The sequence below is a fragment of the Nilaparvata lugens genome, chromosome 9 (genome assembly GCF_014356525.2).
Source record: "Nilaparvata lugens isolate BPH chromosome 9, ASM1435652v1, whole genome shotgun sequence".
Taxonomy (NCBI): domain Eukaryota; kingdom Metazoa; phylum Arthropoda; class Insecta; order Hemiptera; family Delphacidae; genus Nilaparvata; species Nilaparvata lugens.
This window is the reverse complement of record NC_052512.1, coordinates 36,425,808-36,451,176: the sequence shown is the minus strand read 5'-3', so window position 1 is coordinate 36,451,176 and position 25,369 is coordinate 36,425,808. Positions and strand designations below refer to the sequence as shown.

General features: G+C 34.7%; 1 protein-coding gene across 2 annotated transcripts in view; it reads left to right on the top strand.

Moving 5' to 3' along the window:
- LOC111053236 (sodium channel protein para) overlaps positions 1-25,369 on the top strand; it is a 265,185-nt gene that overhangs the window by 164,633 nt on the left and 75,183 nt on the right. For both annotated transcript variants that reach the window (XM_039435819.1, XM_039435820.1), the window contains 6 exons: positions 654-818; positions 3,812-3,979; positions 5,032-5,125; positions 7,282-7,350; positions 21,464-21,738; positions 24,412-24,585. In XM_039435819.1, coding sequence (XP_039291753.1) covers positions 654-818; positions 3,812-3,979; positions 5,032-5,125; positions 7,282-7,350; positions 21,464-21,738; positions 24,412-24,585 — 945 coding nt within the window. The remainder of the gene's footprint in view (positions 1-653; positions 819-3,811; positions 3,980-5,031; positions 5,126-7,281; positions 7,351-21,463; positions 21,739-24,411; positions 24,586-25,369) is intronic.

Below are 25,369 nucleotides of genomic sequence, written 5' to 3'. Positions count from 1 at the left end.
AGCAACTGTATTGAATATTGAATAAATTCAACTTATATTGAATAAAACACAAAATAAATACATTTCTTTGAAAAATGATCTGTCATATTTTAAACATCAATAATTTTTTTTCAAATTATTTGATTAATTTACATAATTGAGATGAAATATTTCGTTGATTGATTATATCTACTTTGTTGAAAACGATCTGGCAACGTGACATAGCTAGAAAAGTATAGCACTATCTGCTTTGTCGAATGATAAACAAGGATGGCAAAACAAATGTTAATCAAATACTGCTATGATAATGTGGACTTTACTTTAGGACTAGAGAGTATTCAGAACAGTGAAAAAACTTTGGTTCAATAAGTATACCGCACATAAATAGTCCAATGAAGATTAGAACAGCTGAGGACATCTTTTTGATACTTTCTACCTTCTCCGCTCCACTATACTCTGACACATTTGAATACATTAATTACTTTTCAACACTCAGTTACCTTCTATGGTACATTCTACCTCCGTGCTGAACTATGTTCTTATAATTACAAGTTGTGAACTCCGAGATCAATACAACAGTTCTTGAGCGAGTTCTCCAGCCCAGGGGGTCTCTTGATGTCAATGTTGTGTAGAGTGTGCAGTGTGTGTGTGAGTGGGTGTGGCGTGTGTTTCAGGAGCATTTGCCCTACGCGGATGATTCGAATGCTGTGACGCCAATGAGCGAGGAGAACGGGGCCATTGTCGTGCCTGTCTACTACGCCAACCTCGGCAGTCGGCACTCTTCCTACACCTCGCATGCCTCTCGCATCAGCTACACCTCGCACGCTGACTTACTACAGGTAATCTACGTATTATTTTCCGATACATCGATATTTTTGAGTCGATATTTCCGATACATCGATATTTTTGAGTCGATATTTCTTATACATACATATTTATGTTTTGATATTATCCTCTTATATTAAGCGAACGATTTCTGTATTTTTGTATTAGGTTATTTATATTTATTTATGGTTATTTATGTCCAACGGATCTCGAAAACGGCTCTAACGATTTTCACGAAATTTGGAAAATAGTAGGTTTGATATAAAAATTCGATTGCACTAGGTCTCATTCCTGGGAAAACTCGCTGCACGACATTAAAAGGATAATTCATCCTTGGAAAAACAGCTGAGACTTTCGTCGTCTGTGGATAATAAAAAGAGTGAGCGAGTGCGTCTGTGGAGAATCAAAATATCTCATCCCCGAAATTCATAAGCTGACGTATAGCCAGCTGTAAAATATAAACACGATTATTTTAAAGAATTGTGTTCTGTTTATCAATAAATAAAAGTAACGAGCGAAGCTCGGTGCTCCGATATTCGGTAGATTAATGTCAATATCGAAAGGTATTAATAATTCTTACTTTAATTTCACGAGCCAACAGTCATCAAGGGACTCTACATTAGTCAAGTTTCCTTGAATTTAAGTTTTATTTTGCTTTGAAAACTTAAGTCAAATTAACAAGAACAGAAACTTGAATCACCTTCTTGAAGTTTTTTCATTTGATTCAAGTAGACGTCTTTCAGGTGTTTTCAGACGAGTCGGCAGAGTAAGAAGTTCTTCGATTGGCTGATTGTGTCGGCGTTCGGGAATCAGCTGATTGGAGAGCTTCCTACCCTTTCGACTCGTATGAAAGCGCTAGAAAAAACGCTTTGAAAGCATTGCCCTAACATCTATATTTATGAAGGCCAGAGCGCTTCTAAATCATTTAAGGTACGTTTTCGTCTATGCGAACTCACCCGACGTCAACCGCGACCGGGTCGGGCTCAATTTCAAGATGGCTGAAAATCAGCGGTCTACTGCGGATGAAACGTTTTCGTTTGCACGGCTTGGTCGCAATGTCACCAACCTGAGCCAAGTCTACGATAGAATTATTCTTCTCTCTAACCAGTTTTATCTGCTGTGACTTTTTTCCCAAATTTTGTTTTTCTTGATTATATTTCTATACTAGCCGTCAGGCTCGCTTCGCTCGCCATATACGTCTAGCCAGGGGGCTCCGCCCCCTGGACCCCCGACTGGATCGTCCAAGAATGAGATCAGCAGGCTCGCTTCGCTCGCCTGCATTTTTCATTTGAGCATTTTTATCATATGTTAGGACAATCCAGTCGGGGGTTCAGACTAAACGTCTGGCTAAACGGACATGGCGAGCGAAGCGAGCCTGACGGCTAGTAATATAATATTCCCAGGATTGAAGTAGCAGTGCCCAATCAATTATTTTTCCGCGATAAATGCATTTAAATCTTCAACTTGGTGCTAACCTAACAAAGTCAACTCAACTTAATGCCAACCTGACAAAATTATTAATTTAGTTGCCAGTTAAGCAACTGTTTCGAAGAGGTACTCTATCTAGATTATAGTTCTATAGTAACATATGATATGGAAATTTCAATTATAATTAAGAGATTGGGAGAAGAAGAATATACATGCTAAAAGACGAACTTTAAACACTTAAAAACAACCCTTAGAGTTGGAATATTGCCAAAAGATTTCTTAGTGCGCCTCTAAAGGGCCAACTGAACATACCTACCAAATTTGAACGTTTTTGGTCCGGTAGATTTTTAGTTATGCGAGTGAGTGAGTGAGTGAGTGAGTGAGTGAGTGAGTGAGTGAGTGAGTGAGTGAGTGAGTGAGTGAGTCAGTCAGTCAGTCAGTGAGTGAGTGCCATTTCGCTTTTATATATATAGATTCTTGATGCTTGTGATCAAATAAAATCCTGTATTCTCTGACATTTTCGATCAATTTTTCATCATCAATTTCACTAAACCTTTTAGTCATTTTAAATTAATCCCGGTCTTATCTTTGACTGTTGCCTGCTGGATCTTCTGTGAGATGTTTGAGGTTAGAATTCCCTGCGGATGGCCGAGAGACTGCTTCTCGAGGAGTGCTGCCGTACTCGATTGCGTACGAAGTTTGGTCCGCAGTGAAAAATTTGCATAAACGAATAAGCTCCTATGATTTAACACAGAAGCAGTCGGCCATTTTGTTCGAGCCCGGGTCGGGCCGTTCCGGGTCGGTCGCGGTTGACGTGGGATAAGTTCGCATAAACGAAAACGTACATTTAGGCTGCCCAATAACAGTAGGATATGCATTATAAACATGCATGAACATACATGTTTATCATGCATGTATTGTCATCAGCGAGAGGCTTCTAACATGAAGTAAACAATCAATAACAATAAGTCAACTTCTGAAAATTTACAAATTATGATGATACAAAAATAATCCTTGGAGTAGTGGAGAAAAAATAAACAACAAAAATCGAAGATACAAAAACCTAATCCCAAAACTATAATCCCTAGCCTTCTTCTGTGATGACACAACAATGAATGACGACTGGGTGAACATAAAATGTTCATCATGCATGTCCTGTGTCGTTAGTGGCCACCCTCACATCCTTAGGCCCGGTTGTACAAAAGCCGGTCAAATTTTAATCCTGGGTTATTTCTCGAGAACCATTCAGAAAAGGCTTTTTTTGAAAAGACGGCTTCTCCGATTGGTTCTCGTGGAATTAATAACGATTAAAACTTAACCGGCTTTTGTGTAACCGACACTAAATATTTAACCAGATGATTTCTATTAGAAGGTATGGCGCGGGGTGCCTCCTGTGTGCTTTGAGCTTCACTCTTGGGGTCTTGAAGGACACTAGACAGTTAGCGGCTCTAAACTGAACCCCCATCATGGGATATTTCCTTATTCCTTCTGCAATATTTTCTTCATGCTTTACTCATCAAACCTTATTTTGCCTATGGTATTATTGAGAATAGACTGTACTATTTTGTTTGTGTTTCAGGTGATGAGTGGTGGTGGGGGTAAGGGTGGAGCGGGTGGCGGAGGTCCCCCCACCAAGGACCGCATGCTGCGTTCACGATCTAGTCGCAACTCCACCTCCACCATTGTCACACAGCAGCCTCATGCCATGGGCACTGCCCATCACGACAAGCACTACTCCAGGGAATACGTGAGTATCAATGTGTTCGTTCTGGGAACACTGTCAATTGTTCAAAGTGTTCCAGCTACAATTTACCGGTATAAAGCTCCGGGAGTAGCAGAATGAATAGTGTGAGTAATGCCTTACAATTGACCATGATCTGATGACTGATAAAGGGTGTGCTCTACTTTCATTGGCCGTATACAGTTTAGCTTTATTAGTCAACAGCTGATGACCAATCATGGAGCTTCACCCACACTATAAATTCTGTTGATGAATGTTTGAACTTTCAGTTTACTAGAGATCGATAAGAGTGTAATAACCGAGATTAGTGCCTCAAATTGTTCCAATCAACCATTGATTTCGACAATATCAAAGCTTTCCAGTTCAATATGAATATCACCATAACATCATTTTCACAACAACACAGGAAGATATGCAATTTCTCTGTTATTTTCATCTGTGTACTGGCTGACTGCTATCTAGCTTAGTTTAAAATAAGCGCTGCTATCCAGAGATTGTCAGTTTGGTGAATTTAGTTGATGGATACCTATCTAGCAAGTAGGAGAAACCGGGTTCAATTCCCAGGCTGGCAAAATTTTTTTGAATAATAGCCCTCATAGAATATTCTTCCAGATGTTCCACCGGTTGTCAATATTTGCAGTAGCAGAAGTCTTCTATTGTATTCATGGGACAATAAAGAAGTTTCGGAATCGAATCAAATCTTCAAAGTGATTGAAAGCTTTGAATTTGAAATTTTGTTTGATAATAGTTATCTCATGATTTAAATTCAGAGGATCTCATAGGGAAGGTTACTTGAGGCGTTTATTTTTCTTGCATCAATTTTTATTCAATTTTGAATATTTGAGTGTAGTCTTATGTCTTATTTCTTCAGTAGATGACTGTGACTCAAGTCATCTCGATATTTCTGATGTCCTTACCTGGATCTGAATCTAGATATCCTTTATTCCCAGTAAATGAATATTCTATTATTCTATTTCCAATTATTATATAACTTATTAATTTCGATCATTTTTATATTGTAAATTTTTAAATTCCATGATTTATTCAATATTTTTCAGGATCCATCTGACCTGGATGATTCAACAGTAAAAAGTAAACACCAAGATAATCCTTTTATAGAGCCACAACAACAAACAGTAGTTGATATGAGAGGTAAGTGCAAATCTAACTTTCCATTATCTATCTATTCGAACATTTATACAGTAAATAAAAGTAATTTATCAAACTTTCCATAATTGTATTTTGCTCAGAAATGAAACTTCACTCTCCAATCAATTTTTTTTCATTTATTCTTGGAGGATGAAATTAATTTCTGTGTGGAGAATGATATGAAAAGGGATTTTTTTTCATTTGTCGTTCTGTATGGAGCATGTTGATAAGGAATTTTATCTATGCTGCTTGATAAGAAGGGTGACATGTCCATAATATGTAAACAAAGATTCATTCTCAACAAAATTCAAGTACAGCCATCAGCAAACATCTGTACATATATTTGCCTCGTTACTGCTTTTAGTCGTCGACTCCTACACTTGATGATATAGGCAATCCGCTGAACAGTATTTCAATTTCACAGTGAGGTTCACATTATAATGGCAGTGAAGGAAGATAGAACATTGTTGCCAATTCTCGGCTCAGTCACTGCGAATAGCAAGAGAATAGCCGATACCGGTATATCTGATGCAATAGTAACTGTCCATTCATGTTTAAAATAATCAATTATATTTTGTTCGATAAGAAAATTCATTTTTTAGTGATTCAATAATATTAAATTACCATGTTTGAGATTTGATAACTTGTTGATATTGATTATATTTCTACTTTGTTAAAATACAATGCCGTTGCCGATCTGGCAACGTTGTGGAACTGGAGAAGGATATCGCTGTCTGATTTGTGAATGATAGACAAGGATAGCAACACCAATGTTAACCAATCAATCAATCATCTTTATTCAAATATACATAAAAATGTACAAGAATGCGTCAATTAGAAAAAATATAGCATGTCAGTCATAACAAATACATCAAAATTTACAATACTTCAAGGATGGTTTTTCAGAAACTCATCCACCGAGTAATAGGCTTTTTCTATTAAGAATTTATGAAGGTTAGCTTTGAATTTTCTCAATCAATCCACAGTTAGTTGATAATAGTTTCAAAAAGCTTGGAAGTGTATTATAAAATTTGCACCCTGCATAGCAGGGTGCAAATCCCTTCCTCTCAAATAATTTCCTCCTATGAGGCTGAGTTACAAAGTTCTCTCTCCCTCTAGACCAACTACCTTTTATTGTAATGTGGACCTCACTATAAATAATGCTTCACTGAGTTACTGATAACTCTCAATCAAATCCATTAAATTCTCATATTGAGTCTACAGATCTCGAAAATATTACAATCATGTTGTACTATAAGTGTAAAAAAAATAAAAAAACTTTTTGATCCGTGCGCGTATTCCAGTTTCAATACATTGATTGCCATATTGTACTATCAACATAAAGTTTAGTGTTAGAGGGGGTAAATTATACACACTGGGAGGACCAGACCGAGTTCTAAACTGGAAAACATACAAATAATGAGAAATTAGAGCTGTGTGAATAAATGGTACTCACTTGAAATACACATTATCATCATCCTTAAAAATATGTATTGTTAAGGGTTTCTTCACTGATAAAACACTTGATGCGATTTATACTGATTAGATTTATTACTTACAATACTATAACCCACAGAGGTAAACTATAAACTGATAACTACCTAATAAATTACACAGAATTATCACAAATTTACGTTAACTAATATAAATAACTGTCACCAAGAATAATAAACTGTATAAGCAACTACAAAAGTCTGTTATCACTAGTCTGTCATGATAAGAGAAGAAACGAGCAATACGAATGTATTCTGTCAACTGGTCTCCCGACTGAAACTCGCGCCATTTATATAAGCAACAGAACATTCAAGAGGGTTCTGGTGGTGTCGCAGAAGCCCGACCAATCACAGTGCATGGAGCTTGCCAGAGACTCCCAGATTACGCTTGCCATTGGTCGATAGTTCCTCTCACCAAAACTGGAACACACTAGAACGATCCAGAAGCCCCTCTGTCTCCTCCGTGTTGTTTACCAGAAACCCCTCGCCTCCTGCCATCCTTCTAAAGGCCTCATCCATAACAGTATTATTACTGTAACACCTTTTCACTGTTGTTCGGCCATTTGTGTAGATTTATTGGAAGTTATATTGTCATAAAATTGTGATAATATAATTCTATTCATTTCAATTATTGATTTTTAATTGCAATTGTTAATTTTTCTCTAGATGTAATGGTGCTGAGTGATATCATAGATCAAGCTGCTAGGAGACACAGCAGAGCCAGCAATCGAGGAGGTAAGCTCTTTCGCAACAGTATGCTTATGTATCAAGATACGCAATCCTGATCTGATACAAAAAACTCTTTTACAGTTTTTTCCTCCAATTATTATTGCCGTTATAATAGCGGCTAGTATCGTGCAACAGTCTGTCCTTATCAAGATAGGCTGCTTTACAGTATCATTTTTTCTGATAAGGAGTGTTCTTTCCGAAAGATATTGTACTTGAACGATTTTACTTCAACTGATCAGCTTGAATGTCATAGGATACAGAATAATTGAATCATAGAATAGATTTCATAGAACATTCGTTATTTGAATATAATCGTTATCATTGAAAATATCATAGAATGAAGAATTGAATCATAAAACAGATTCCATAGACACTAGTTTTTTGAATTCTGGCCGTATCGTGTTTTTACATTGGCATAACCTTTTTGTTTTAATTTTCTATTCTAAAAAATTGCACAAGCCAACTTTATGTAACTTTTTCCTATGCACAAGCCAATTTTTTCTCAATAGGGTACCTATTATGTGAAGAAGAAAAATGATGATGCCTGAAAAGTTTTATTGATCAATTTTCTTGAAATTTAATACCAATTAGGATATGGTTATTATTCATTTATCTCGATAAATGTAATAACATCAATGATACCGGCCTTTGCATCTACAGTGTTACTTCGCCCATCTTCCCTGTAACATATTGATAATATAAATATAATATAAATTTGCAGTCAATAAATTGAATTTGAGGTGAATTGTGAATTCACTTATTCACGTATCAATTTTATAAAAAAAAGATTGGATATTCAAAATTTGAATAAGTCTGGAATCATTATTTTTATCCTATTAAATCTATTAAAATAAATTATTCATCCTCCTAACATTCATAAATCATCCGATTTATCATCTCTGTACATCATTGTAAATTTTCGTTTCATACATCTTAATTTAGATCCATATCAGGATACTCAATCCTCACATTCTGTAAATAAATATATAATGCATCTGAAGTATGCTTCATTTAGTAGTGAAATGAATGCAGTTTTTGTTTTATTCAATGTATGTTGATAATGGATGAGTTTCTATTAAATATGCAGAAACAATAGGTTGTATTAATACTATAGAAGAATAATATCCATTTATTCATTACAAGAACAAAAATTTTGATTGTATGCTGCTTGAATATTCTGAATACAAATTAAAATTAATCATTACAATTTGGCTACTCAAAAATCTAATTTACTTTATTTATCTGCGAAGTTAAATCACTGACGGTCAAGTGAAAAATGTTCGATTCTTATTAATATATCATTTTTTTTTTCAATAAATCCATAATAAAATCATTCATCTATTCATTAAAAAGAGTTACATGCATAAATTATTTTCCAATGAGTCTCTTACGGTAGGTATAGAAATCCTCATTGTAGTGCAATTTATAATATGATAAATAAATGAGTTGGATACTCCCAATTAACTGAACCAAATAATCTATAGTACTATAGATGACGTACTATATCTTAGATAACAAACCTAATATCTTTTGCTGTGATAGTATGCCTAGTACTGTGATAGTACTGTGATAGTACTGTGATAGTATTGTGATAGTATTGTGATGGTGCTGTGATATCACTGTGATAGTATTGTGATAGTACTGTGATAGTACTGTTAATAGTATTATGATAGTATTGTGATAGTACTGTGATAGTATTGTAATGGTCCTGTGATAGTACTGTGATAGTACTATGATAGTACTGTGATAGTACTGTGATAGTATTGTGATGGTACTGTGATAGTACTGTGATAGCGGCCTGAATAGAGAAGCATCTCTTAATTACAAACAGTCTCAGTAAAAACATAGAGTATCGCCCATTCTTGAATATTAATCTTTGAATGGTTAGCAATATTTCTTAGTTTCAGCACACAATTATTCAATGAATAAATAGGTAAACCTCATCTATATAGTATTCATATTCTGAAATAACCTTGAATCAACACTGAATATCTTCCAAGTTCTTCCTGTTACGACAAAACAACACTGGAAATATACTGTCATGTCTTTTCTGTTCTTACGAGAACAACTTCTCTTGAAATATGTCTAGTCCTCGCATTTCCAAAATTCAAAATCGATAAATACTTTCTGTTCTGAGAGAACAATGCTTGAAATTTGCCGGATATTTTTTGAGATGAAACCAGTACTGGAGATCTGTTGAATACTTTCTGTTTCAATGAAAAGAACAGTGAAAATACTTGGAGTTCTCCCTGTTATAACAGTTCCGTAACAATCAGGAAGATCCGGTATTTTTTTCCCAATAGATACATTGATATCCTCCTTTTACAATTGAGTAATGGCGTTCCCATCTAAATTGAACCCACCTGGATAAAACTGTGTCCATTCTTTCATTTTTCATGTCTATCAATATTCAATTTTCCCCCAAATTTAATTTTCTCCCTCCCCATCAAACCTTTAAATCAATGTGTCATTTTACTTTTTATCATTAGTGTTGTTATTGATGTGATTTTTGTGTGTGTTTGTATGCTTCATTTCAGTTTATTATTATATGTTATTGTTGTGGTTCTTATAGTAAATTGATGTCGGTAAATCTATCATATGTTTTCTCTAGATTGTCACACTATTGCATGTCTTTCCTTCCTGCATTGATTGATATTTGAAGGAATATCTCATTTGTAAATGTTGGTATCCTACAGCAATTCTTTTTCCGTTGTCATTCTGTTGTTATCTCCTCATCCCCATCATCCTATTCCATTTAAATCACTCATTCATACATGCACACACTGACAGACAGATAAAAAAATATATAGCGGTGGTATGGAACCCACCTGAAACTGCGGGTTCATTCATCATCATCATCATCATCATCGACTTCATCACTTACGCACAAGTAGGCAGCATTCTCTGCATAAAAGTAACTGATGTCATTCAATCATCATTTCCTCATTCCTCTCTTAGTTAGTCCTCCACGTCATCATTATATATTTTGAACTCATTTATCAACATCAAATTTTCTCATCAACAATAGAAATACAACATCCCGAAACCCTAGCAGAAGAATTTAGCGGATCAATAATAATTATTATAGCTGGATATTTTGAAAATTTGTTAGTTTTTAGAAGTGCGAGATGGATATTTGTTAGTTTTTTGAAGTGTGAGTAGTTATTTCAATAAGTGATATAAGCTTAACCTACATTTTGATTTGGACTATAGTATAAATTTGAGAAGGGATAGTTTTTGGCATAAGCCTGTTATGCCTTTTCACATAAGTATAATAATTGTGTTTAACTGAATAAATTAAATAAATAAGTCACGTCGCCGTAAAGTGGCCGTTTGCAGGGCTGAGCATTATGTTTACAGTCGAGGCATTAGCAGAGATATGCGAGCCATGCAAGAGACATTTACGGACAAGTAACGTAAGATATTTCTAGCTATCCAATTATCAAATAAAATCAATTTATTTTCACAATTTACAAAATAATACAGTAGGTAAATAATACAGTTACAGTAAGTACATTTATATATACACTTACGTTGTGAGAGACTCACATGTAGGCTTAAGCCTGTGTTTGTGAGGGCCTGGCATAATTCGCTGAATTTAAAATCGATAAACTAAATTATGAAAATTAATATTATATTAAAATAAATTTGAGAAAATACAGATTAAAAAGTATGATATGGATAAATGTTGAGCAAATAATATTAAAATGAGTAAAATACAACAAATTAATGAATACGTAACTGGAACATAGCCCATATTCAATAGCTATTCAAGACATATAGCCGGGAAGTGGACCACACTATATTACATCTTTATACATGTATTCCCAAATCAAGATGAGTTGAGAATCAGGCGCCTGGCACACCCTTTGGAAGGGTGACCACTTGAGACAACTTCTCTGAATATGATGATTCATGAGTTGTAAAATCGTTTCCTGGTGGTTCGGAACCCGCTTAAAACTGTACTTCCTTTTGTTTACCATCATCATTCGCCTCATTACCCACGCACAAGCCTAGAGCTCATGTGGGCATTACCTTCATCAAAAAATCATCTTGAACATACATCATTACAAAGAATAGATAATAGGCAAGGAAATCAAACAATTACTCCCTTTTATAAAACACTCCTGATATATTCCTAATTTCTTCAACATTTATCTATCACACCCCACAACCATTCCTAAGGCCGGTTACAGAGCTCGACCGACCGTCAGTGCGTATGCACCATCCTGACCATACATAAGTTTTTCTGGCTCACAAAATGGACGCCTTTACAGATTGTTTAATTGCAGCTTATTATATTCGTGAACGAAAGATTAAATACGTAGATATCAAGTCCACCCGATGGTCGTCCAAAGAGCAATTCAAAGGGAATTTAGTACCATTATATACATCATTGCTTGGGGTGAAGATACATTTTTCAACTACCTCAGAATGTCCATTAGAAATTTTGATGAGTTATTTCGAGCTTGTATTACCATTGGGAATACTTGCAGTCAGTTTGAGCTACGGATCAAAAAAATGTAGATAATATCAATAATATATGATTTTTTTTCAATAAAAAATTTAGAAATGTATAGAAAAACTTTGAATTCAAATATGAAACTATTAATTGAATTCAATCATTATGCTATTAAATTCAATAACAGCTGATTGTCGGGCAGAGGTGTCAGCACATAGGTTATGTTGCGATCGGGCTACTGATCAGTACAGCTCTAAAAGCTTCTATTCGTTTTAATAGCGCGTCAGTCAACCGATGGAACGGATGCGCACGAGCTCGACTGATGGTCTTCGTACGCTGTATAAAACGCCTGGTCCTGACGGTGCGCATGCGTGCCGTCAGTCCTGCTCTGTATAGATACATGGAATCTCTATGGAAAAGACAAGCGCGACTGACGTACGCACTGACGGTCGGTCGAGCTCTGTAACCGGCCTAAATTCTTTCAAATTATAATATATAAATAACTCTTCAACATATATAACGCCCCTCAACCATTCCTAAATTCTATTAGATAATCATATCCAACTTTTAGGCGATTACGATAAGTGATCATCTTATTTCCAAAAGAATAATTGGAAATATACGTTCTCAGAACTTATTCTGATTGTTCACCCTGCATTCACAGTTTTTATTTATTATTTATTTAGATACAAAGAACAAATCATTGAAATGATATTATTTAATAGGCTTTATCTCCATTTAAAGTCCAGCTATTTCTTTCCTGACTTTTGATGTCCAGTTATGAACATGTTTTTCAATACCTTTTTACTTCTCCTAATTTTCGATCATTATCTTTGATATTTGTATTGAATGTTTCGTGCAGTATCGATGTGTTTTTGTGTCATGTGTATCTTATTCTGCTCTTGAATCTTCTTCCATTATATTGTACTGTTACATGTGTTTGTTATAAATTCTATTGATGATTTTTCTATGTAGCATTGTACTATTGGATACTTGTTTGTGACATGGAATGTTTTTCAGACTGTATCAATCCATTCATTTATTATTTTACTCAACAATGATAAAAAACATAATCATAAAATGATTGAGAATGAAATACAGGCTTATAGTCCCTAATATTCCATTCCTGATATAATAGATCGCATACATGAATATTTTCAAATAGTGTTCTGTATTAAATTTAGTACCTGCTCCCATCAATTCTAAACATCTCTTTGTGAAACATATCAGTTTGACCTTTGTTATCTATAACAGTACGCTTGAACCATTATCTTTCTTGACGATCAAGTATTTGGAGAAAATAGGAGCAAAGCATCTATATGAACTATTCCAATAGGACAAATAGAATGTAGAAAAATACTTATAGATTCAGTGATCATATTTATCAGATAAAAAATCATTTAATAAAAGAAAGAATTTTATGGAAAATCTGTAAAGACTTGATCTGTCTTTCACAATTCCAGAGTTTGAGTAAAAAATTAATTATTGGAGGATTAGTGTCTGGGTTTCAAAACTGTTCAATGTCGACTCGCAATCTGACACTACAATTCACTCTACTTGAAAAAGAAAAATACAATTTCCAATAAGATTCCTATATACTAAGGAATTCCTATAAATACTAAGGTTATATACCTCAATGATTTATAAAACAGTTTGATTGAGAAAAAATTGCAGAAAATCTTGTTCAATACCTATTTCAATTGAGAGACTATAATACTCGTATTATTTCTAAAATTGAATGTCAAATGATGTTCAATACAAGTTTCAGGTACAGTCTGAAAAACATTTCAAATATTCGAGGGAAAATATCAATGTTGATGTGGAGATTGTTTATTCAGTGAATTGTGCTCTGGACTATACAATTCAGCTTATTCGAATTACAATACCCCACATGATCATTCAAAATAATCTTCATTCCAAGTTCACAATGAATACAAGTGAAGAATTTGGGAAATGAGTATACTAAAATAATTATGCTTGTAGAAAGATAATAGTTCTTTAAATGAAAGGAATTGATGATACTCAACATTCAAACTCTATAACGTAAACTGAGAATAAAGCTGCGCTTGCACCAAAGTTATTAAAAAAATGATTATTTTCCGTCCTTATAGATTCAATTAGATTAAACGTAGCTTGACAAACACATATGCACATCATGTGTATGATAAGTTATGTTCAATCTAATAGAATCTATAAGGACGGAAAAATAAACATTTTGTTAATAGCTTTGGTGTAAACGCAGCTTAAGGGCCAAGCCACACGAAGCGTTTTATCGTGTGTTCTAAGACGAGTCGGCAGGGCAGGGAGCTCTCCGATTTTCTGATTTGGTTGTAATTCGGGAATCAGCTGATGATCAGTCAATTGGAGAGCTTCCTGCTCTGTCGACTCATCTGAAAACGTCTGAAAAAACGATTTGTGTGGCTTGGCCCTAAATCATAAACGATTCATGAGAATGTTCTCAATGAGACTCAATGTTGTTCCCTGGTAAACAATAACAGGAACACATCAGAACGATTGTAGAAGATCTGTTACTGGGAACCAAACCCAACTTCACTAGGAACTTCTTATAGATCGTTTTTGAGTACGGCACAGGAAGTATTGTCTTCATAATGGATCGCAATACCACATTAGGGTGTGTGCACACAGGCGTTCCGAGTTCTACGGTCCACGTTCTTTACATGCACAGAATAGAGACAAGCGTTATAGTTGGATTTCTCAATTCCGTAAATTGAAGAAAAACAAGATATTATCAAACAGGGAGCTAGTATCTGAAGCTTCAGCATCAATTCAATTGTATGATAAGCGTGTCTCTCTCTCTCTCTTTCTCCTATAATAATGAGGTAATCTATACCATAATAATGAAGCTTTATTATATCCTTTTCACAGAAAATGAAAGCCTCTCCTTTCGGAGGTATTTAAAGGTTGACAATATATTGAACAGAAGCTATTATATGCAATCCCTATAATAATTGATCATCAAAATGGAAAAATATCTCTCTCCGATACTTCAATGATCAACTTCAGTTTTCTGGAACGCAAAACTCGGAACGCCTAACCGCTCTCTGTGTTTATACACCGTTAGCGTTCTAAAAGTCAAACTAAACAACATTTTTTCATTCTAATATATTGACATCTCCCAACATATCTTCAGAAATTATACCATTCAGTCAAAATTAATAAAAACAAAACATATAAAATCAAATCAAGACTTGTTCGAATACATTACATACATAACAAAATAACAAGTTCAAAACCTTTTTATATACTTATTTACCACAATATCTCTCTCATCTCCAATCAATACATTGTGTGATACATTGATATATTCCCTCCTCGCTCAGTATTTAGTATCTGAATGTTATTTGTATGTATTATGCTGTTTCAAAACAGACATTTATTTGCTATGACGGTGTGTGTATGTGTGTGAAATGAAATTGTTTGAGTGTTTGTGTGTGTGAGAGTATTATTCAGCTTGCTCGGTCAGGGCATGTATTTTGAAAAAAAAAACTAATTTTTGTCTTCAACTTTCTACGATTGTTCTCGACCTGTTACCCCATGTAATGCATTTCTCATTTGAAATGTTTTTCTCGCATTTAGTGAGAGGATATCATTTTGAACAGGATAGAATTTACTCTTATAATTTCACAATAATTACTATGATCTCATCTTGTTAATTTACAATTAGTTCTACAGAAAACACGGTATTGATTGGTATGTGCAATAATATTATTCAACAGTTTTGAACAGTATACCACATATACACTACTTTTAATAACTATTGAAAATATTCAGATAATCCTAATATTCAACATTTCCCACTTCCAGTATTTCTTATTGATATTATATTGAATATATTCCATTACGTTCGCCGTTTAGTTATGAATTTTGTACAAAATTTACCATGTAGGTAAATAATATTGGGACATATTTGAATTATTTTGCAGTTGTAGAATAGTATTTGTAGATAGTTTCGCAGTAGTATAGGTGTTCCAACATCAATAGTTATGAAAAATAACACTCATAACTGAGGCAAAGTTTATCACAGTATGCTACAAGGTAGAGCAGCATAAATTGTCACAATTTTCTCCTTAGCTCCCCTGCAATATGACATTTTCTTTCAATTAATAATGCTTATAATTTGTGAACTGATCAACATGATTTCTTATGCTCATTTAAGAACTATGATAACTCCTGTTTTGAGACAAAACATTTTTTCAAGTTGATGGTCCTATCACACCTAGCTACGTGTAGCTAGGAGTTCGTTTTCGGAAGATATAGCCGTCCTATATCTCCCAATGTTAATCAATGTGTCCCGTTTACACCAGCAAAGAGTTTGCAAACAGAAAACTTTGGAAGATAGAACGGCTACGTCTTTCGAGACGTTTTCCTTGCATAGCTATGTGTGAAAATACCTTAAAAAGCGCTTTTGCGGGGTTTCCTGTTATGTCCTTCGAAAATTTCGAAATTTGTGTATTGAGTGGAATTGATGAAGGATATAATAGGATTGATTACAGTTGGGTCCCTTATTGACTCGTCATGTAATTGAATTGTCAAATTCATATTCATGGAATCTTGAGAGAAAATATTTTATTTATTCATCTAGAGATTGTACATCTCAATAAATTATTCACAACCAAAAGATGTCAACAAAATTTTAAGAAAAATAATTCATTATTTATCCATTGAGATAGTGCATCTCAATAAATAATTCACTAACAAAAAATTTCGACAAAATACCTAAAAAAATAAAAGATGAAATTTAAAGATTAGTATTGGAACATTTGGGGTTCCAACCACCGTGATTCAATTCACGATCTTGCACTGGCTTGATTCATTGGCTCCTGTGAATGAAGTTGCTCGATTATGATTGAACATCCATTTTTTATTTGATCTTGTGTTAAGAGAGCAGTATAATAGGATGTCATTCCTCATGCACACATAGTATCTTTGATAATAAATGAACGAATGCAGTTGGTTTTCAATGAGCTCAACGAAATGATCAGTCATTTAATACATGTCCCTTTGAAACATTCAAATGGAGGCATATCCACTTTGAAACATTTATACCCATTGAAATAGAATATGTGTGTTGCTTTCTCATATAGAGATCGGTAAGTAGTTAGTTTGGATTCTGTAGTTTGAATGCTTGCTTAGAATGCTGTGATGCAACCTATCTATCATTTTATGCAACCCTTATTATGTGTAATGAATGTTCATTTGATGCATATAGTGAGGTTCACGTTATAATGACAGTATTCGATTAACATTGGTATTGCTATCCTTGTCTATAATTCGACAAAGCAGATAGCGCTATCCTATTCTAGCCCCTCAACGTTGCCAGATTGGTTTTTTACAATGTAGAATAATCTAATTAGTTAACGAAATATTTTATCTCATTTAAGAAAATTTATTATTTGATCATAGCAAAATATATTTTGTTGACGAATAAGATATAATTGATTATTTTAAACAAGAACAAACAGCTAACGTCAGATATACCGGTATCAGCTATCTTCTATAGAAGGCACTGGCAAAACAGATAATCGGCAAAGCTGTTCTCCTATCTTCCTCTACTGCCATTATAACGTGGACCTTACTGCTATTATGATGGATTCTGTATTTATGTAGTTGCACTGTCTTTTGTCCTAGAATATTCTGATTGTAGACTATGTATTTTTAGTATGCAGTAACCACCTCAATGTTATACAGAGTGATCAAAAGATCACGCAGCCTGAATGATAACACTCTTGGGTTTAGGGCAGCGTGAATTTTCGATCACTATGTATTCAGTTTGCTTCCAATGTGGTAGTGATTTGATTCCTTTTTTTAGTAGTATTCCTCATTATGTGTTAGTAGAAAGAGTTATATCATGTAGAAATATACAAAAACTGGTAGATTCTTTTTCTAATTTTTCAAGATTATCATATTTGTTTCAAACATCAATATTTAAATCTAATCAAAACGTCGGCTGACAATGTTAATAGGTGCATTTTAGTTTTCACAGAAACAATAACGATTCCAGTTCAGTTGATAACGTGTTTGAAATTCCACAAACTTGAAAGAAAAATCCACTAAAGACAATTTTTGTGTTTTACTGGCCAATGCAATTGTGAAAAAATAAAGTATGAAATGAAAGGAGATATATCCCATTGTACAGCTCGTTTACAGGGTTATTGAAAATTATGCTAACAGCTCAATATTTCTTCCACAAGAGAAATTTAGCGAAAGGTCTGATTGGGGATCTTATTCGAATCAAAAAACTGTTTTTATATAGCTTCAAACTTCTGTTCCGCTATCTAGGAACCGCCATACTAAATCCAACTTAACTTCTTTAATGAACATAAATCCCACTTCGATATATTAAACCGTTCCAAAGTTATTCACATTTGAAAATATCAATGAATCACAAAAAATGAAATAGATGAGTAAGGGTACCTAGATTGAGAATCAGACAGATCAAACTTTCCTGTTCTATAATCTTTCTGTTCAGCATTTTGATTTGAAAATTTTATAATTCATATAAGATATAGGCCTGTTTTTTAAAATGTTTTGGTTATTCCTCAATCCAAGATTTAATTTCAGTTTACAAAATTTTGATACTATATTTAAATTTGTATCGAGTATTTCGATACTCGAATGAGTTTTATTGGATGAATTGAACATTGTATTCAGAGATGTTGAAGAATATATTTGAATACTGTAATGAAGCTCGCCTGCACAAAAGAATGTTAAATTTCAACCGTGATTGAAGAGTAGCCTCCTCTTCATAAACCCTTCTCTGATTGGCTCTCGTGGCATTAAATTATGAATGAATTTGAACAAGGTTTCGTGCAACCGGAACTAAGAAATTCATTGAACTTTATTATTCATTATTAAAAAAAAATCCATTCAATTAATTTCTATTTCAGAAGAATATCACTTGGATTCCATACATGTTATACAGTAGCAACCATGTTTCGAATCTTATTCATTTTATAAAGTGGAGAAAACATAACCTATTTTCTGGTCTATTTAAATGAATCAAAATTCGGGGGAGGAACAGTTGGGCTGTGCCTGTTGATCCTCCACCAAATTATTTTACTTAATAATTTTGTATCATTGAATCAATGAAAGAATAAAATAATATTAAAACAATAAAGAGTTGCATGTCATAGAACTACACATCTAGTCATAGTTATAGTTATAATTCATAATAATTGGCAATGTAAAGACGATAGGTCATATATATGCCATACGCCTGTAAATAACAATAAAAATATGTAAATACTACTGACTTAGCTTCAAGCCACCGTAAAAACTGTACAGTTATGAAAACTGTATATCCTTCCCCCAGCACTTCACTTAGCACTTAGTTATAATCTCTAGTTGGATATTGAAAAATAATAATTACATTGTAGCTATCATGAAAAATCATTCTCATTTCATTATTCCATCAATAATATAAGTTATAATTCCAATGAGATATTTTTATCCTGAATCAGTTTTCCAACAGCTAGACTTCAATCAGCTAGCGAATCAATCTTTCTGAATAGATAAGTAACGGACGTTCGGTTTTCCTGCTGGTCGGGTGATCGCTTAACCAAACCAGTTCCACTAATTATAATTATTCAACATTTTTATGAAACTGATGAAATAAAGTTACATGAAGCAATCCATTTTTTGGCACTGTCAACTTGAGGAAACAGTATGTTGTGAACAGTGAGTTCACTTAGTTGATTATTAATTAACTTAGTTGAAAACCCAGTTGATAAATTAAAAACTGGAATGGATTGTATATAAGGTGTGAAATCAATTTGCTGAACCTGTAGAGCCACTCGTTTTTCATCATTTATTACCTTATTATAACCCTTTATTATCGACCGTATTAAAGCCCTACATCGTGCGAAATAAACAATATAAATTTGAACTTGAATTATACCCTTGCACAAATTTGAGCATAGATCAAATAAGATCGAATTAGTTATTATAATTATCGAAGTGATAATAGTATGACATTACCGTCCAAGCTTCCCCAGATATAGAAGTAAATCGGAATCCTAACTTCACGTGTTTATGCGTATGTCCAACGTGTATGCAGTGAGAGCACTCACATCCTACATACATGTATTTTGTTCCAAGTTCTGTATGTAAAAATTTAAAAATTGTTTGAGTTCCATCAAAGTACATTGAACCTTGGTAGCTGACTTTGAAAGCGTTCCACAAAAGTGTTGAGAAGAAAAATATTGAGTAATTGCATAATCAACAGATTATCTATTAGAATAGATAATCTTAAGAATGATTTTTTCTTGAATAAATAATGGAATAAACAACTCAAAATCGCTTTCCAGTGATCTATGATGAGATCCACGTTACAATGAAAGAAAAAGATAGGAGAACAGCGTTGTTGACTCTCTGCCTTGCCACTGCCTTCCAAAGAGGATGGCTGATAGAATGATAATTCATATTTTATTCTCCAAGAAATTATATTTTTAATTATTTCAATAATGAATTCCCATAGTTTGAATTGAATATTTATTTCAATTAATTATATTTCTACATTGTTGAGGACAAGGCAACGTGTCAGAGCTGGAAAAAGATAGTTCTATAGGCTTTGTCGAACGTTTGAAAAGGATAGCAACACGTATACTAATCAAATAATGTCATCATAAAGTGAACCCCACTATAATAGTGTAGACCTATGAACAGAATCGTCGGCTATTAAATATGAAATGTTTTTTTTAATTTTGATAGGTATCAAAACAGAATCAACCCCCATTATCCATATTATAGTATTTTAATGCCAATTATTTGAGAAACTTTCAATTCGCACAAACTTCCTTCTAATCTCTACGCTTGAAACACGACCAATCAACATTTACATCAGTAAAACCTTTAAGCTTCAAACACCTCAAATATATGCTTAAATGAAATTTTACTTCCAATATTATGCTTAGAACACAATCAATTTTTATACAACCTTTCTATCTCTCGCTTAAAACACAATCGATTGTTCTGCTTATTACAACACTAAATAATTCTATTCATTATTGAACGCTTTTAAAAACATTTTCATCCTTAAACCCTTGGTGTGAATGCTACATTTTTCTTGACCAGAGTGTATACAGTGTCCAACTGACACTGGGTTCTCAGAACCTGTTTATAGTTGGGTTCTCAGAACCTGTTTATAGTTGGGTTCTCCACTAGACTGACGACTTGTTTTACACTTTCAATGATGGAGATCCAGTTTATCAGACTCTAGGTTAGTTAGTTAGGAGTAGACTGAGGGCTTGTTTTAGGAGTACATTGAGGGTTTGTTCTACACTTCCAATGATGGAGAACAAGTTTATCGGACACTAGGTTATTTAGTTAGGAGTAGACTGAGGGCTTGTTTTACACTTTTAATGATGGATAACCTGTTTATAGTTGGGTACAACACTAGATTAGTTAGGATGGACTGACGTCTTTTTTTACACTTTCAATGATGAAAAACCAGTTTATGAAATGATGAATATTGATCATTGGACACTAGGTTTGTTAGTTAGGAATAGGCTGAGGGCTTGTTTTACACTTTCAATAATGAATAACCAGTTTATCGGACACTAGGTTAGTTAGGAGTAAGCTGAATGTGGATGAATGTTGCGAGCACCGTCACTAATTGCATGTCTGGATGGGACTCAGTGTCCATCTACTACTTTCCGACAGAGGACGACGACGAGGGCCCGACGATGAAGGAGAAGATGCTGGCTCAGTGTCTGCGCATGATCGACATCTTCTGCGTGTGGGACTGCTGCTGGCTGTGGTTGAAGTTCCAGGAGTATGTGGCCCTAATAGTGTTCGATCCGTTCGTCGAGCTGTTCATCACGCTCTGCATTGTGGTCAACACGCTCTTCATGGCACTCGATCACCACGACATGGACAAGAACATGGAGAAGGCTCTCAAGAGCGGAAACTATGTGAGTTCCATTCACAATCAATGCATAATTATATTTTAGTCTAGTCCAAAAATAGAATAAGGGTAGGCCCATTTTGCAATCGAAGATATAATAAAAAGTTAACATCAAGAACATGGAGAAGGCTCTCAAGAGCGGAAACTATGTGAGTTACATTCACAATCAATACATAATTATATTTTAGTCTAGTCCAAAATAGAATAATATTTTGCAATCGAAGATATAATAAAAAGTTAACATCAAGAACATGGAGAAGGCTCTCAAGAGCGGAAACTATGTGAGTTCCATTCACAATCAATACATAATTATATTTTAGTCTAGTCCAAAAATAGAATAATATTTTGCAATCGAAGATATAATAAAAAGTTAACATCAACTATATCGCGCATGATCTGTTAAATATTACCATAGAGCATGATAAGATATCCTACAGGACGATGAAGTTTCAGATTACAAGCCAATATGTTTGTTAATCAAGCCGATTACTGTCGAAATCTGACTATGATTACTATTTTGGCCTGGTGAGCGTGAAAGAACGGCATCGTATTGATTGATTGATTGAGTACTTTATTTATGTAGATTACAATATATACTGGTAGTATAAGAGACTACCAGCGTCACAAAGCTTCACTAAAAAGAACGACAAGTACTATCGGCTCGAGGTGATAGTAGAATTTGGAACATAACCGTCATCTTTTCTATATGATTGTTTATTGTTTTTGAAGGGACGGATCCAAAGGTTCAAAGAACCCCACACGTCAACCGAAGCTTATTGTGTTCCCAAGTAGTATGTTAGTTAGGCAAAACAATACCAGTGTCCTTTACTAGAACCAGGAGTTTTTCACTATACTAACATCCCACTCATCACCTGGTTGCTTGTCTCAATCCAGTGTGAAATGCTTGGCAGTCTCTTCAGACTGATTAGTCCTCGTGACCTACGTGAGTTCCACCCATGGCCTTCTTTGTAGGTCCTTCCGCTAAGGAAGGGGCGGCCAAGTTGCCTCTAGGGCGCCCGGCCACCCTTGACTCAGCCTCTTGACCCACATTAGTGCCTGGAGTTTCTCCCATCTCTGGTCTCTTGGGGTTTTTTCCCTCCGAAACTTCGCAGGGTCAAAAGCCTCACTTCTCTCAAGAAGTTCTGCCTAAATGGCCGCCCTTCTTTGAGCAGTGGTGTAGTTTGGTCTCTCCACCCAAAACTCGTGACCTACGTGAGTTCCACTCATGGTCTCTCTGTAGGTCCTTCCGCTGAAGAAGAGGTCGCCATATTTCCTCTAGGGCACCTGGCCACCCTCGACTCAGCCTCTTGACCCGCATTCGTGCCAGGAGTTCCACCCATCTCTGGTCTCTTGAGTTTTTTTGCCCCTCCGAAACTGCCCTGATGTGGCAGATCCCGTGGGTTTGAAGGCAAGGAAACTTCTGGAGTTGCCTTGGGGTCCCTTTTAGTGGCCTCCTACGACAAGCAGGGATACTGTGGGTGAATTCTGGTTTTCAACACATTCTAGAGTACGATGTTCGACTCAAAGCTCCCCCAACCCAAAGGGGGCTTTCTATATAAATCTGAGTACCATTTTCAAATTATTTTGTAAAGATATGTTTCGGCTACTAATGCCATTTTCATTAAAAATAGAAAAAGAGTACTCAGATTTATATTCAAAAGTAGCCCTAAAGAGAAAAAGATGATCAATTTAGTATTTTCTCTTGTCATTGCTTCCAACTCGGACTGACCAGTTGACAGTATTAGAGGATAAATCCACAGCCTCCTCTAACTTCTAACAATATCACATATTTCCGTGAAGAAATATTAATTTATATTTGAAAATGATCATTCACCACAAGAGAGAATTGAATAGTCTATTATCCGCCTGCACAAAGCCTGTTAAATTTAAATCATGATTATATTTTACGAGAACCAATCAGAGAAAGCAGTTTTGGAAAGAAGACTTCTCAGATGGTTATCGTGACATTTAATCACGGTTACAATTTTTATTTCTATTGTTAACCGCATGAAAATAGTCTGATGGAGATTGGAATAGTTGAGTCTCCTCTCAACCCCGTCCCATAGACTGCCAACTCGGACTTATTATAAGCCGTTTTTTGATGATACTTTGTGTCAATAGATTTCTTCTATACTTCATCCTATTCTATACTATCGTAGAAATATTGATAAGTTCTTATTAAGGTGCGTACAGATATACGCGCCGCGAACATGAGCAATTTACTTTTAATCAGCTGACTTTATCTGTATTTTTACAGAAACGGTAAGATACAGATATAAAAAGCTTGGCATCAGCTGATTAAAAGTGAATTGCTCATGTTCGCGGCACGTAAATCTGTACGCACCTTTAATTATAATCAGCTTTGGTCAACATTGGTCAACTACTCTTCTTTGGCTACGTTGCATGTACTATCATCGGACTATTTTCGTGCGGTTGACTATAGTGTAAAATAACACTTACTTCTATGGACATACATACAAATAATGCTAACTAGCTTTGAAATTGATTCCAGTTGTTGATGAATCAAAATTTGGGGGAGGAACAATTTTGGGCTGTGCCTGTTGATTCTCAACCAAATTATTAAAAAAAAATAATCGTGTACAATTGAATCAATAGGAGAATAAAGAATTTTGAAAATTATATTCTGATTGGAACTAATAAGGTTTGTTTTTTGTTGCAGTTTTTCAGCGCGACATTCGCGATTGAAGCCATGCTGAAGTTGATTGCCATGAGTCCAAAATACTATTTTCAAGAAGGATGGAACATCTTTGATTTCATCATTGTTGCACTATCGTTACTGGAACTCAGTCTGGAGGGTGTTCAGGGATTGTCAGTGCTCCGTTCGTTCAGATTGGTGAGTTATCAAGTGAACTACTTGGAAGAAGATCTGCTTGTGAACTACTTGTCAAGTGCACTATTTGAAGGAGACAGTAGAATATAATTAGATACTTCAGTAGCTACATTTAGGAAGATCGGATTTTGGTCTCTAACGAATTTTAACGTTAGAAGAGCGACTGGATGATGTGCCACCATAAATAATGCTATCTAGCTGGGACCAACAAAAACATGAGACAGAAAGATAGAAAAATTCAGTGACTGCAAGCCACATGATTAAGAACGGTAAAAATGACAACGCTGTCGTGAATAATTCAAGCAGTGTTGCATGGTAGCCTTTCTCATGGCAATCAGCTGCTTTGATTTATCACAATCAATATCTTGTAAATTTCCCGTCAACAATTACATTTTTTTATACAATGGATACCACGGTATTTCGATGAAAATTCTTCTTCTTTATACCGTGATGCATACCATGCAGCCGCTCTCCTGACTTCAAGAACTTATGGAGACCAGTTGACATTTTCAATTGAGGCAGCTGACTTTCTTAATATAATAATCGTATTTGAAAGAATTCATTAGAATCTTGCTGACCGCGCACTGATGTCTCATATGTTGCTTGTTGCTCAAGTGTGGAACTGTCCCAAGCTCCTGCAAGACCAAAATACATTATTCTGACTACTTTCAATAATATTGAAAGAATAATTTCAAAAAAAACTTTCTCGTTTCAACCACCCACTTATATCTTTTGAAATAAAAAGTTTCTATTATGTCTAAAATGTCATGTCTTCTGCTCGATCATC